A 14,544-nucleotide genomic window follows, 5' to 3' on the forward strand; every position below is an offset into this window, starting at 1 on the left:
TTTAAAAAAATGTATTTATTTCCATTTTCCCATTAGGGCTAGGGTTAGGGTTAGGGGGGTGTTGGAGTTAGGGTTGGAGTTAGAATTGGGGGGTTTCCACTGTTTTGGTACATCAGGGGTTTTCCAAACTCGACATGGCGTCCGATCTCAATTCCAGCCAAAAAGTCAAATGTCGTTGCTTCCCTTCCAAGCTCTGCCATGCTCCCAAATAGTGGTTTACCCCCACATATGGGGTATCAGCGTACTCAGGACAAATTGCACAATAACTTTTGGCGTCCTGTTACTCTTGGGAAAATAACAATTGGGGGTGAAAAGATCATTTTTGTGGAAAAAATATGATTTTTTAATTGTACGCCTGTACATTATAAACTTCTGTGAAGCCCTTGGGGGTTCAAAGTGCTCACAACATATCTAGATAAGTTCCTTGGGGGGTCTAGTTTCCAATATGGGGTCACTTGTGGGGGGTTTCCACTGTTTAGGCACATCAGGAGCTCTCCAAACATCTGAATTCCAGCCAATTTTGCAGTGAAAAAGTCAAACAGCGCTCCTTCCCTTCCGAGCTCTGCCATGCGCCCAAACAGTGGTTCCCCCCCACATATCAGGTATCGGCGTACTCAGGACAAATTGCACAATAACTTTTCCAGTCCAATTTCTCCTGTTACCCTAGGTAAAATAAAAAAATTGAACCTGAAGTAATTTTTTTTGTGAAAAAAAAAGTTAAATGTTCATATTTTTTTAAGCATTCAAAAAATTCCTGTGAAGCACCTGAAGGGTTAATAAACTTCTTGAATGTGGTTTTGAGCACCTTGAGGGGTGCAGTTTTTAGAATGGTGTCACTTTTGGGTATTTTCTATCATATAGACCCCTCAAAGTGACTTCAAATGTGATGTGGTCCTTAAAAATAAAATGGTGTTGTAAAAATGAGAAATCGCTGGTCAACTTTTATCCCTTATAACTTCCTAACATAAAAAAAATTTTGGTTCCAAAATTGTGCTGATGTAAAGTAAACATGTGGGAAATGTTACTTATTAAGTTTTTTGTGTGCCGTATCTCTGTGATTTAAGGGCATAAAAATTCAAAGTTGGAAAATTGCGAAATTTTCAAAATTTTCGCCAAATGTCTGTTTTTTTTCACAAATAAACGCAAGTTATTTGAATGAAATTTTACCACTAACATGAAGTACAATATGTCATGAGAAAACATTGTCAGAATTACTGGGATCCATGGAAGCGTTCCAGAGTTATTACCTCATAAAGGGACAGTGGTCAGAATTGTAAAGATTGGCCTGGTCATGAACGTGCAAACCACCCTTGGGAGTAAAGGGGTTAAAGTGCTTTTGAGATAATTGTCCAAATACTTTTGTTTTGGACCCTTTGAGACATCTACATTTTAAAGATCTGTAATTCCTAAACCTTTATTCCAATTAAAATGTGAATACCATCAAATGAAAGCGGAGAGTTTGCTCTTTAAGCCCAAATTGATTATATAACTATCTTGAATATGTTTTGGTAAACAGCTAAAATGCCAAAACTTGGGCCACTGTCCAAATATTTATAAACCTATATATACAGTTGAGAGAAGCTGGATAAGAGATTTCAGCACATGATCTCACGTATGTAAATCGCATATGCACGTGGTCACGTGACCGGTCGTCAACTGCCATCGGCAATATCAGTAGATCATCACTGTAGACTTTTAACCCAAACTTCGATGATGCCTTTAACTTTATTTCACCAGTAGTTTCTCATTTTTCAAAGAGCACAAAGGTTGTGTTATAGGGGCAGTAAGCCTAAATTGATTCTGGTCTACATATTCCCTGGAAGCAGCCTTTTTTGACTGGAAGGCTGCACACGTTGCGGAATCTGGTGCGGACTTGTCTGCGCGGATTTGCCAAAATCCGCAGGTAAATCCGCAGGTCAAAAGACGGATTAGCCTGCGGTTTTCCTCTGCGGTTTGACACCTGATCATGGAGCAGGTGCCAAACCGCTGCGGAATCCGCACAAAGAAGTGACATGCTGTGGATTTAAAACTGCAGAAAAATCCGCTGCATGTGCACAGTGGTTTTCATTTTCCATTGACTTGCATGGTACTGTACAACGCAGCAGAAACTGCTGCCGATCCGCAGGGCCAAAACCGCTGCGGATCCGCAGTAGAATCCGCAACGTGTGCACACACCCGAAGGTTCTGAGATTTTTCTGCGAGTAGCTGCATTATTCCTCAATACGATCATGAATAGGAAGTTTAGAGAAATACCTGTTATCTCACAATTCTCACATTTTATGTTAAACTTTTATAACTTTGTGCATCTTATTAAGAAAAAAAGTGGGCTACCTGGTTCTGCAATTGGCTTGTCTCAAAGATAGTCAAATCTGACGAAATCAGCCATTTGCATTATCTTTAGCTGCAGTCTTATCACCTCTATGTGATGTCCTGATTGAAAGGGCAAAATTAAATTAGCACTTCAATAGCAAATTATTTGCGCTGCTTTGTATGCAGTTATTCCAGGGCATTGTAGGATGTGGCAGCCTTATCCTTTTAGAATGTAAAATGGCTTTCTAACCAGTTTGGTTCCTTTTTGGGGAGGTTGTGTTACAAAAAAAAAGTGAAAAAGCCTTTAGAGTTTCAGGATTAGAGATTGCCTTGGACAGGCAGATGCTACAGCTAACCATTGCTTGCAGTTTCACTTGTAGAATATTTTCCACGTGTCACTCATACCTCAGGGGGATCCCATACCAGGAATTAGCTGCTGGATGACCCTACATTTAATGCTTGGACTACTTGTTCTCTCTTGTTATAACACATGTCTCCTTCTCGTATCAAATTTAATAGACTTATATATGTCTGTGTACAATATATATATATATATATTATAATTATGTGTTACCTGCGGTTTATCTGCGGATTAGCTTGCGGGTTTGCCCTGCGGTTTATCACCTCTACAATGGAGGAGATGGTAAACCGCAGCAGAATCCGCAGAAAGAGTTGACGTGTCAATTCTTTCTGCGGATTGGAAACCGCAGCAAAAACCGCGCTGAAAATTCCGCACCGTGTGCACTGCGGTTTCCATTTTCCATAGGTTATAATGATACTGTACAATGCAGCAGAATCCGCAGCGTGTGCACATACCCTAATTGTTGTAATCCTAGTTTTGGCTTATACATACTGAGGCAAAATATTGACCAAATACTTAACGTGTGACTGTGGCCTAAAACCTGCAGCCTTCAGTAGCCTGCTAGCTCCACCATACCGCTGCCTGACCAGCTCTGCCCTCACCTCCTGTCACCCATCCCTTGTAGATTGTGAGCCCTCGCGGGCAGGGTCCTCGCTCCTCCTGGACCAGTCGTGACGTGTATTGTTCAAGATTATTGTATTTCTTTTTATTATACTGTATATACCCCTCTTCACATGTAAAGCGCCATGGAATACATGGCGCTATAATAATAATAAAGTTCTGCATGGATTCCGATAGAAGCCCTAACAAAGTGCTCATCGGTGACTACTGCATAAGGGATCGTTCACATTAGTGTATAAATAATCAGTCAAATTCTCATCCAAGACAGTGGGACAATTTTTTTCTCACTTGTCATCCATGTGTTGTAAGTATACAATCCTTATTTTTCTCATCATCTATTATTCATTTACAGGACCATTTACTGGTACCCATCTTACAGAATTGCAATGTATCCATAAAAATCGGATGCTATACTGCTGGTCCGCATACTGGTGGTCAGTATACTGGTGGTCCGTATACTGATGGTCCGCATACTGATGGTCCGCATACCGGTGGTCCGTATGGCATCCTGTTTTTTTTTTCTCACAGCCATCAGATTTTGGAGTGAAATTACAGTATGCTGCTATTTTTTTTTTCTCATGCCGAACACAGCTCAAAAAACTATGCAGATCTGCTCTGACTCATTGAATAGCATTGGTCCAAGTGCAATCTGATTTTTTTTTTTTATCGGATTGCACTCGTCTGACTTATAAGCCAGTGTGAGCGAGCCCCGAATGCAAACCTAACCAAACTCTTCGTGTGGAATGTTACATGCGGAGCAGGAGTACCACATTAGTTGTATGTTGATCAAGAAGGATCGCAGTCCACAAGGATCGTTTTTCTCATTCATTCGATTTTATGGTTGTCATAATCCTGATCTGATTTCGTATATTTCAGCCCTCCGTCCTCCATCCCATAACGACTCTTGGACACTGGCGGTTGGTCACTTACAAGCATCTTATGTGCAGGCTCCTCACCTTGTCCCAACCTATTTTCCTGACGCTTCTGAGCCATTGTGACTCTGAGCTTGTGTGACACTGTATAGCCAGCACTGAGCCCTCTCTGCTTGTCGTTGTGTCAGTGGAATTTCTAGCTTCCTGGTGGTCATTGTTCCTGTGCCTACAGTGTGGGACATAAATGTGGACGCTATCATGCTTGTGTACCTGTCACACCTATGCTGAATACAGAATTAGATTTTAATTGTGACGTAGTAAGGCCGGGTTCACGTTAGCGTGTGTGCGCAGTGTATACCTGCGTGCCGATCCGCATGCGTCTTGCGTATATATCTTTAACAATGTGTACGCAGGGACATGCATATGCATTGCTTCGTTATGCGGTGAACGCAACATGTTGCATTTTTTTGAGGCGCCAATTTTGTGCAGGCATGCGCATGAGTGCGGCAAAACAACGCATTACTGTCTATGGGAACGCATTGGTACGCCAGGACATGCGTTCAATACGCATGCGTTCTTCAAACTAATCATGTCCAGGAAATGATAACACCACCTGCATAATCCCTGCTGTATAAAAGGGGGTCTGGAGACAGGAATTCTCCTGGAACCGCATTTGCCGTGTTACAAAATTCGTTAAATTTGAACGCATGCACTGAAAAAAACGCAAACTCATACAAACGCAGCGGTTTTTTTTTTCGTCATGCATAACCTGATGCGGATAAAAAACGCAGCGTAACCATGCTTTGGAATGCGTTTTGCCATGCGTTTGTGCATGCAGATGATACGCTGCGCACAGAGACTCTAATGTGAACGTAGCCTTAGTGATTACACACAACACAATTGCTTCATTTCTTGGTTCCCGAGATGAGATCTTGGGGGATATTGTGCTACAAAGCAGCCTTTCTTTCCCCTTCTTCGGCTCCTTGTAGACAGCAGAAGTGCTGTACCATAAGTTACCATGTGTACCTGGAATACTGATGTGGAGTCACAGCTTCATTTTTATTTCCTAGATCAATAGAATACTTGACAATAAGAAACGTTGTAATGTATCTTATCAGATAATTTGCTTCTTTAACTGCACTATTGCTCTTTCACTCTCAATAATTTATGGGTAAGATGTGTATTCGGTGAAGCCAGACTTTCCCATTACTGAGACAGGAGATGGCAGTTGGTGCTTGTAGAATTGTATGGAAAAAGGGGAAAAGGAAAGCCAGACACAGATTTTCTCCATGTTCCCTGAAAGACCATTCCAGATCTCCATAAAACTTTATGAGCACTAACTGCCATCTTTTATCTCAGTAATGGGAAAATCTGTATTCACTGAAGACAGATTTTACCAGTGAATTGAATATTGTGAGAATCAATCATCAGTTCAGGAGGATAATGAGATTGATTTCTCTACAAAAGAAAAGATAAAGTATATTTTCTCGTGTACTTTTGAGTTATGAAATAAAGGAATACAATGATGGTTCCTCTTTAAGTAGATCCATTGGCTCCCATTTATCTGTTGACAGATGAGTACTTTTATAGGTGACCTGTCATTTCAGTACCGTCTGCTCATGTATGTCGGCTTTTCAGCTGTTCTGAGCAGCCAGAATCTGTTTTTTTAATTGACGTCACTAACTGATTTCATATACATGACCCTTTCTCTTTTTGTTTTTTGCAGAGATGCTTCTTTTGGAAACTGCACTTATAACCTCACCATCCTTGACTGTTTGTATGGCATCCACAAGGTAAATGCTGTTGGATATAGACATCACATAGTTCATGTTTGCGGTCTTGCTGATAACTATACGATATGCCGCATAGTAATCCTCCTGCTCGGTTGTCGGCTGTAGTTTTCCTTTATTTCTCTTTTGACCTTGCTGACCGGCCACAATCCAAGTATTGTACTTATACGTAGATTGTAGTATTTTTTTTTTAAATTCTTTACAATGTATTTCCAGTAAGCAGATTGCAGGTCTCTATAAAATGCTGCCACCCAGAGGATATGAGTGTTACTACAGCACTCACAAAAATGTGCAACATTCTTCAAATAATAACTATTATAAAATGGAATATCTCATGGCAGCGTGTCATTTTTACTTTTTTTTTCCCCAGAGTACTTAAATAAATTTAACCCCCTTAATGAAAGTTAGATTAATAAAATCAATATTCTATCTATTATGGCTCGGTTACACCATCGTATTATCTGTCTGAGTGCGATCCGACAAAACATCGGAATGCACAGTGACCGATGTTAGTCTGTGGGGCCTCCCACATGTCCAATTATTCTGAGTTGGTCCTAGGAAAAAGTTGCAGCATGTCCGAGTTTGATCCCATATTCAGATCGCACACCACCATGTAAGACAATGAATGGGTGAGTGGAAATCATTGGACCATACTTGGATGGCTTCTGAGTGCAGTCTGATATCTCATCTGAGAGAATTGGATCACACTATGCACACTCGGATCAGTGTTTTTTGCATAATCGACCCGATTCTCTTGGATGAGAGAATCCATGGCTGTCTGTCTCTAGCCTTACACCTTCCCATTAGCTTTTGTATTTTATCTAGAAAACTTGTGATGAGATCCATGTAAAAATCTAAAATTCTTTAGTAAGGCAGAATTACCAGAGCCCAAATGTATACCATCTCAGTGGCATAACTAGAATGGGGAAGGTGAGTTTTCAGCAGGCTCCGTATCATCAGAGGCAGGATTACAGTAACAAGGGGCACCTCTATACACAGCCTATAACAAAGGATCCACTAATAGGTGTTGTCACACAACTTTTGAGACAAGCCATCCGCGACTTACCTCTTTGACAAATCTCCTAAGTAATTAGTAAACAGGCTCGGACTGGCCCACAGGGTAACAGGGGAATCCCCCGGTGGGCCCCTGTGCACATCTGGGCCCCATCCCCACTATATGGACAGTACTTGGTATAATTCACTTGATTCACTCTGTACAGAAAAAGCAGCATCTTTTTCATTAACATCATTAACCAAACTACCCAGTTTATTATTATGTAGAGATGTAGGTAAATTTGTGAAGGAGGGTAGTGTAATAATCATATGCAAGTGAAAAGTGGGGTCCCCCAAAGTCAATGTTACTGGTGGGCCCTTGGCACCTCAGTCCGACACTGTTACTAAAGTATGTTTTCTGTCAAGATTTCCTTGAAAAGTGACTGTATGTGGTCAGTAATGCCGGGATGTGTTTGTTTCCCCGCAGGCGCTGCATCTGGGGTTCTTTAACTTTGAAAACTTTGATGTGGATGAATATGAACATTATGAGGTCGGTTTCTACAATGCTGAAGTTTTTTTTTTTTTTATTTGCCCAGTTTTTGATTGAGCTGAAGTTGGTTTCTTATTCTGCTGTTTCTTATTCAATTTATTTTTTTCTGTAGGTTTAACGTAAAAAATTACAAATTACAATAATAAAATGCAGCGAGGTGCCCTGATGTGAATACACTTAAAAGCAGCTACAAAATTGCCACAAAAATGGACATGAAAGTGGGCACTGAAGGGCGTTATAGAAGGGGTTAAATGACTTTGGGCCACTGATCTCACTGTACACACATAGATCTGGGTGCCCCGCATCAGATTTAGGTCACTGCAGCCTGGCCCAAATGTGATCTGGGCATCAGAACGGGCATAAAACAGTCGATTCTGATGATTTTAATACAAGCGGTTTATGGGTGTTAAATGACTTTTCCAGGACGTCCACCTGACAGCACCATGGAGGACGTCCTCCTCCTCCTTACAGGGACAGGAAAGCACACGAGAGGTTAAAAGGCCATGTCCCACCCCCTTTCCCTCAGTGTTTTCTTGTCCCTGCACGGAGGGACACGCGAGAGCTTACCGGAGGGGCCCAGGGGATCGTGTGGCCAGTCCAATCCTTCCCCTGTCAAGAGGTCCCGGGGCCGAAACTCCCCGGTGGGGAGTCCCTCGGCTCCAAAGGCCAGGAGCAGGACGACGCTCCTGGAGGGAGCCGTTCCTCCCGGTGGGGGGGCTCTCGGCTCTAGGACGGGTCGGCTCCCCGCAGGTGGCTGGCCGAGCGGGCACCGACAGAAGTGGGCGCAATCGGGGCTGCAGGTCAGGCGGGCCGGGCCCCGCGGCGGACCGAGTACCCGCAGGACGGCGCCGACGGCTGGTCAGCACTGGAGGCCGGAACGCCATAGCAGGCGGGGAGGCGGCTCCATGCAGGCGGCGGGACCAGGGAACCGAGCGCGGTCGCGCGCAGAAGCCCGGCAGGAAGTGGAGGCGCGGCTTACCAGCGTCACTTCCGGTGACGTCAGACGCCGGTTTCAAATCCAGGGCGCGCGCGCTCCTGGACCACAGCGCTCTCCAGAGTCGTCACAGGTCGTTCCAGGCTGTGTGACTGCATTGGTCGCCAGGAGCAGGATGGAAGGCAACGCTGCAGCTGGCGGAGGGGTAAGTGCGCATAGCGCAGACCACCCTCCCCACCCATCCCCACAGCCCAGATCTGATTAGGTGCCCCTTATGTTATTAGGAAAAGGGAACCCCGGCAGAGTCCCCCTCGGGGAAGGACCCGGCAAAAGCCACCTCCAAATCAGTCAGATGTCCGGTGTGCAGAGTAAAGCTGCCAGACATCTATAGCAAGACCCTATGCGGTCCCTGTACCTCCAGGGTCATAGGCGAGGAACAGCCATCTCTACTTTCCGAAATGAGGTCGCTGATAAGGGAAGAGATTCAGGCTACAACCCGGCGTCGATCCCCCAGCCCTGGGCCAAGTCGCAAGCGTCCAAGGCGGGAATCAGTCCCAGTATCAGAAGCGAGCCCTAGCGAGGATTCCGATTTCCGGGACTCAGACCAGGAGGAAGAAGGCGAGATCCTGGGGGATAGTCAGGATCAGAACAGGAAGTACCTATTCAGACTGGAGGATACGGACGAGCTGGTACACACGGTCAGAAATACCATGCAGATGGAAGAAGTCCCTAAGCCACAGTCCAGACAGGACTTAATGTTTGGAGGACTGGTGTCCCGCAAACAGGTGGTGTTCCCTGTAAGCGAGCACATCAAAGCAATGATCCTGGAGGAGTGGAAGGAAGCAGAGCGTCGGTTGACACTCTCCCGAGACTTTAAAAATAGACTGCCCTTCGATCCCGAGGAAACTCGGGTGTGGGAAGAAGTCCCTAAAATCGACGTCCCAGTCGCCAAGGTTACTAAGAAGACGGCTATCCCAGCCGAGGACTCTTCCGGTCTTCGAGACCCGATGGATAGAAAGGCGGACGTCTTGTTAAAAAGAGCATGGGAGACGTCGGCGGCCCTGATTAGAGCCAACATAGCAGCCACCTCGGTGGCTAGGTCTATGTTCCTGTGGTTGGGGCAGTTGGAGGAACACCTAACCAACAAGACCCCGAGGTCAGAGATACTAGCATCTCTTCCTCTCTTGAAATCAGCCACGGCGTTCCTGTCGGATACGTCGGCGGAATCATTAAGGTTTGCGGCCAGAAACAGCTCCCTCTCTAATGCGGCCCGGAGAGCAGTCTGGCTTAGATCCTGGTCGGGGGATAACCCTTCTAAAGCAAAGCTATGTGCCATCCCTTTCTCGGGCCTGAGGGTGTTTGGTCCAGCCCTTGATAATATCCTTGAGCTGGTGTCCGATAAGAATAAGGGATTCCCGGAAGAAAAGCCCAGGCGGCCCCAGTCCTTTCGGAGAAGCTCCTTCAGAGGACAGTCGGAGTTTAGGGGTCGGGCGAGGTCTAATAGAAGCTCCTACAAAGGCTCCTTCAGCCAAAGTGGGAGGAACAGAGGTCCCCCATTTGCATCGACATCTAGATCGAGGAGACAATGACGCCATAGGCATTGGGGGGAGACTTCGCCACTTTGCAGCAAACTGGTCACGAGTCACCAACAATCAGTGGGTCCTCAGAACCATCAGGGAAGGTTACAGGATAGAGCTCTATTCTCCTCCCCCCGACAGATATATTGCCCCCACTGTCGTCCGGGAGGACTCCGCAATGTGGTCGGATCTTCAGGACATGTTAGACTCAGGGGTCATAATACCAGTTTCACCGTCAGAAAGAGGGAAAGGGCACTACTCTTCCCTGTTTGCAATCACAAGGAAATCCGGCGAGGCCCGCACCATCATAAACCTGAAGCCACTAAATACTTGGGTCAGATACAGGAGGTTCCGGATGGAATCAATCCGATCCGCAATTCCTCTAATAGACAGGGACGCAGTTATGTGCACCCTAGACCTAAAAAAGGCATACTATCAGGTTCCTATCCATCCCTCATCCCAAGGCCTACTAAGGTTCGCGATTAGCTCACCAGCCCGGACCTGCCATTTCCAGTTCCAGGGTCTTCCATTCGGGTTGGCCTCAGCTCCCAGGATCTTTACGAAACTGGTGGTAGAGGTGGTGGCCTACCTGAGAGATCAGGGTATTGTGATTGTTCCGTACCTGGACGACTTCTTATTGGTGGCAAGATCCAAAGAAGCGCTCATCCGAGACAGGATCCGAACAACTACTGTGATGGAGTTCCTGGGCTGGGTGATCAACTGGGAGAAGTCGGACCTCACACCAGACACCAGAAAGGTATTCCTGGGAGTCCTCCTAGACTCAGCCGACAGAATATCCTGGCTACCCGAGCAGAAGCAGAAGTTCATTCAGGCCAGAACCAGAGGCCTGTTGAAGCGTCAATGCTCCATAAGGGAAGCAATGGAGGTCCTGGGCCTCATGACGGCCTGCATCCAGTGCGTCCGTTGGGCCCAATTCCACTCGCGGTTGTTACAAAGAGAAATTCTCGCGAGGTGGGACAGGAGTCAGGCATCGCTAGACAAACCCCTAAGGCTCTCAGGACGAGTAAAGGAGTCCCTTCGCTGGTGGTTACAGTCCAGGAACCTTCAGGTGGGCGTGCATTGGACAACCTCTCCATACGTGGTAGTCACCACAGACGCAAGTGCGTGGGGATGGGGAGCCCACATAGAAGGGAAGATCTTCCAGGGGAAGTGGCCGGCAAGCATCAAGGCCAGATCCTCCAATTTCAAGGAACTCTTCGCGGTCTGGGAAGCGTTGCGGAGAAACCGGTCGGTACTAAAGAGTCGTCATGTCCGCATTTTATCCGACAATACAACGACAGTGGCATTCCTGAAACACCAGGGAGGAACCAGACATCAACCACTACAGGCACTGGCGGAAAAGATATTCACGTGGGCAGAACGGACAGTTCGATCCGTGACCGCGGTACATCTAGAGGGTTCCCAAAACGAAGTGGCAGACTACCTGAGCAGACAACAGATCCACCCGACAGAGTGGGAATTGAACGTAGAAATCTTCGACCAGCTTTGTCAGCGCTGGGGGACCCCCAGTATAGATCTCTTCGCAAGCCGGAAGAACTCGAAGGTTCCCAGATTCTACTCCCTAAATCCGATGGACCATCCAGAAGGCGTAGACGCCCTGAGTCAGACTTGGGGAGAATCCCTCTCTTATGCGTTCCCACCACTGGCCCTCATACCGGCAGTGCTCAGAAAGATACGCGAGGACCACGCAAGAGTGATATTGATAGTGCCATACTGGCCGAGGAGAAGCTGGTTTTCCCTTCTGGGAGCCATGGCAGTAGAAGATCCAGTCGAACTGCCCCTGTGGGAGAACATCATCCACCAGGGCCCGATCCACCACCCGGACCCAGCAAGACTCCATTTATCGGCTTGGATCCTGAGAGGGACATCCTGAAGGCAAAAGGATTGTCGGAGCAGGTCATATCCACCCTACAGGCCAGCAGGAAGCCGGTGACGTCGGCAATTTATCGGAAGATATGGAAAAGATTCTGTCTGGAGGGTGGCAGGTCCGAGCTCGTGGCAGGCACCCCTGATCTCCCTAACATACTAGGGTTCCTGCAGGCAGGTTTTAATAAAGGCCTCAAGCCCAGCACTCTAAAAGTCCAGGTTTCAGCTTTGAGCGCCTTCTTCGATTATCAGTTAGCTGCACATCCCTGGGTGATAAGGTTTATAAAAGCCACACAGCGCCTGCGCCCCACGATTAGGCAGCTCACCCCGCCTTGGGACCTGGGCCTGGTGCTTCGGTTCCTCTGCTCGGACACTTTCGCCCTTAGTGAGAAGATAGCCATCCCTGCTCTCACTCGTAAAACGGCCTTTCTAGTAGCCATTACCACGGCCAAAAGATTAGGGGAGATCCAGGCCCTATCCACTAAGGATCCATACCTCCAGATAAGAGAGGACAGTATAATCCTAAGGTTAGACCTGGCATTTACCCCGAAGGTAGCCTCTACAAGAAATCTGAACCAGGAGGTAGTGTTACCCTCTTTCTGCGATAATCCCCGAAATGAGAAGGCGCGGCGGCTCCACTCGCTAGACGTGAGCCACGCAGTTATAGAATACCTAGAGGCCACCAATAGTTGGCGTATCGACCCGAACCTGTTCGTTCTCTTTGGAGGTAGGAATAAAGGGAAGAAGGCCTCTAAGGCGTCCATCGTGCGTTGGATTACCTCAGTAATCTCGGATTCCTACCAGGCTGAAGGCGCCAGCCTGCCTGATTCCTTAAAAGCCCACTCTACGAGGGCGGTATCGGCCTCATGGGCCGAGCGGGCGGGGGCGTCAGTTGATCAAATTTGTCGAGCGGCAACCTGGGCTAGTCTTAATACATTCTGCAAACACTACAAACTAGATGTGTTAGCTGGCCAACAAACCGCATTTGGGAGAAAAGTTCTCCAGGCAGTAATCCCACCCTGAGGAGGTGCTTTGGTACTCTCCATGGTGCTGTCAGGTGGACGTCCTGGAAAATAGGTATTAGACCTACCGGTAATGATGTTTCCAGGAGTCCATCCTGACAGCACGGGTAGTTCCCTCCCTGTTATGTTATACTATGTTGTATTATGTTATGTCATATGCTGTAATATGATTGTTTCATTAAACCGTTACTAGCATCATCCACCTTGTGGTACTTGTCAAATCACTGAGGGAAAGGGGGTGGGACATGGCCTTTTAACCTCTCGTGTGCTTTCCTGTCCCTGTAAGGAGGAGGAGGACGTCCTCCATGGTGCTGTCAGGATGGACTCCTGGAAACATCATTACCGGTAGGTCTAATACCTATTTTTGACACTCATCTCAAACCACCATTACATACATACATAGTGATGCCCCGCATCAAATTCAGGTCATCCCAACGTGGCCCAAATGGGTTCTGGGCATCATAGCGGGCAAATAGCCAATTTTCACAGATTTGGAATAAGTAATTGGTATTTTTCAGGGGTTCAGTGACTTTGGGCCACTGATCTCACATCACCTTTACATACATAGTGATGCCCCGCATCAAATTCAGGTCATCCCAACGTGGCCCAAATGGGCTCTGGGCATCAGAACGGGCATCGAAGCGGGCAAATAGCCAATTTTCACAGATTTGAAATAAGTAACTGGTGTAAAAAACAGAAAAGAAAAAAAAAAGAAGTTGTCAAATAAGAAACTGCCTAATAAGAAACCAATTTCAGCATTGTTCGGTTTCTTGAATGTTATTCATTATGGAGAGGAACAGATATTTCAGTCTAAATGCTTACTTTCTACTACTTAAAGAGAAATTATCCTTTTTGTGTGAATTTTTTTCGTAAATCAATAGTCCAGGTGAAAATAGGAGCCTTTGTAATATTTCTTATGATATCAATCTGCTTTCTACTCCTGATCTGATTTTGCATTCGTCTGTCTTCAATGAATACAGATTTTCCCATTTGTGAGGTAGGAGATGACAGTTGGTTCTCATAAAGTTCCACTGAGAACTGCAGCAGAATGTCTCTCTACCTCCAGCTCCTCCCTCCTCCATAGAATTGTACAAGCACCAACTGTCATCTCCTATCTCAGGAATGGAACAATCTGTCTCCCTGAATACCGATTTTAAAGCTTTAAACCCATGAAATGAGTGATTAAATTGAGTGCGAGCGAGTCAAGAGTGAGCGATCGGTTCAGGAGGAGAATGAAGCAGATTTCTCTAATAAGATTACGGAGTTGTTTATTTTCATGTGTACTATAGATTTATGAAATAAAAATTAAAACAATAGTTTCTCTAAAAAATGATATCCAAGAAGTATCATTTCTCCTTGCGGAGAATGACATGCTAAGCATGTCGAGATGAGGAGACTAAAGCCGCAATGCTCCTCTGGGAAATATGCTAATTATGCAAATTGTCTCTTCAGAGAGGAAGAGGACTAGAACTCTAGTGCCACCTATTGGAAGTAGCAATCCTAAAAGTCAATTTCGACCCTTTAACGAGCCTTGTTACATGACTTAGGATAAAAGCCAAGCCAGAATCTCAATTTGCAGACACTGTGTTTCGGGGTACTGCCCCTCGTCAGTGCAAAGTGTGAGATC

At 46.0% G+C, this 14,544-nt stretch overlaps 1 protein-coding gene across 1 annotated transcript in view; it reads left to right on the top strand.

The window, feature by feature from the left end:
- Positions 1 to 14,544, top strand: part of CDC14A (cell division cycle 14A) — a 161,330-nt gene that overhangs the window by 59,873 nt on the left and 86,913 nt on the right. The window contains exons 6-7 of the mRNA XM_073571653.1: positions 5,891 to 5,957; positions 7,435 to 7,497. Coding sequence (XP_073427754.1) covers positions 5,891 to 5,957; positions 7,435 to 7,497 — 130 coding nt within the window. The remainder of the gene's footprint in view (positions 1 to 5,890; positions 5,958 to 7,434; positions 7,498 to 14,544) is intronic.

The sequence above is a fragment of the Dendrobates tinctorius genome, unplaced genomic scaffold (assembly GCF_039654945.1).
Source record: "Dendrobates tinctorius isolate UK_male_01 unplaced genomic scaffold, ASM3965494v1 ptg000029l, whole genome shotgun sequence".
NCBI lineage: Eukaryota > Metazoa > Chordata > Amphibia > Anura > Dendrobatidae > Dendrobates > Dendrobates tinctorius.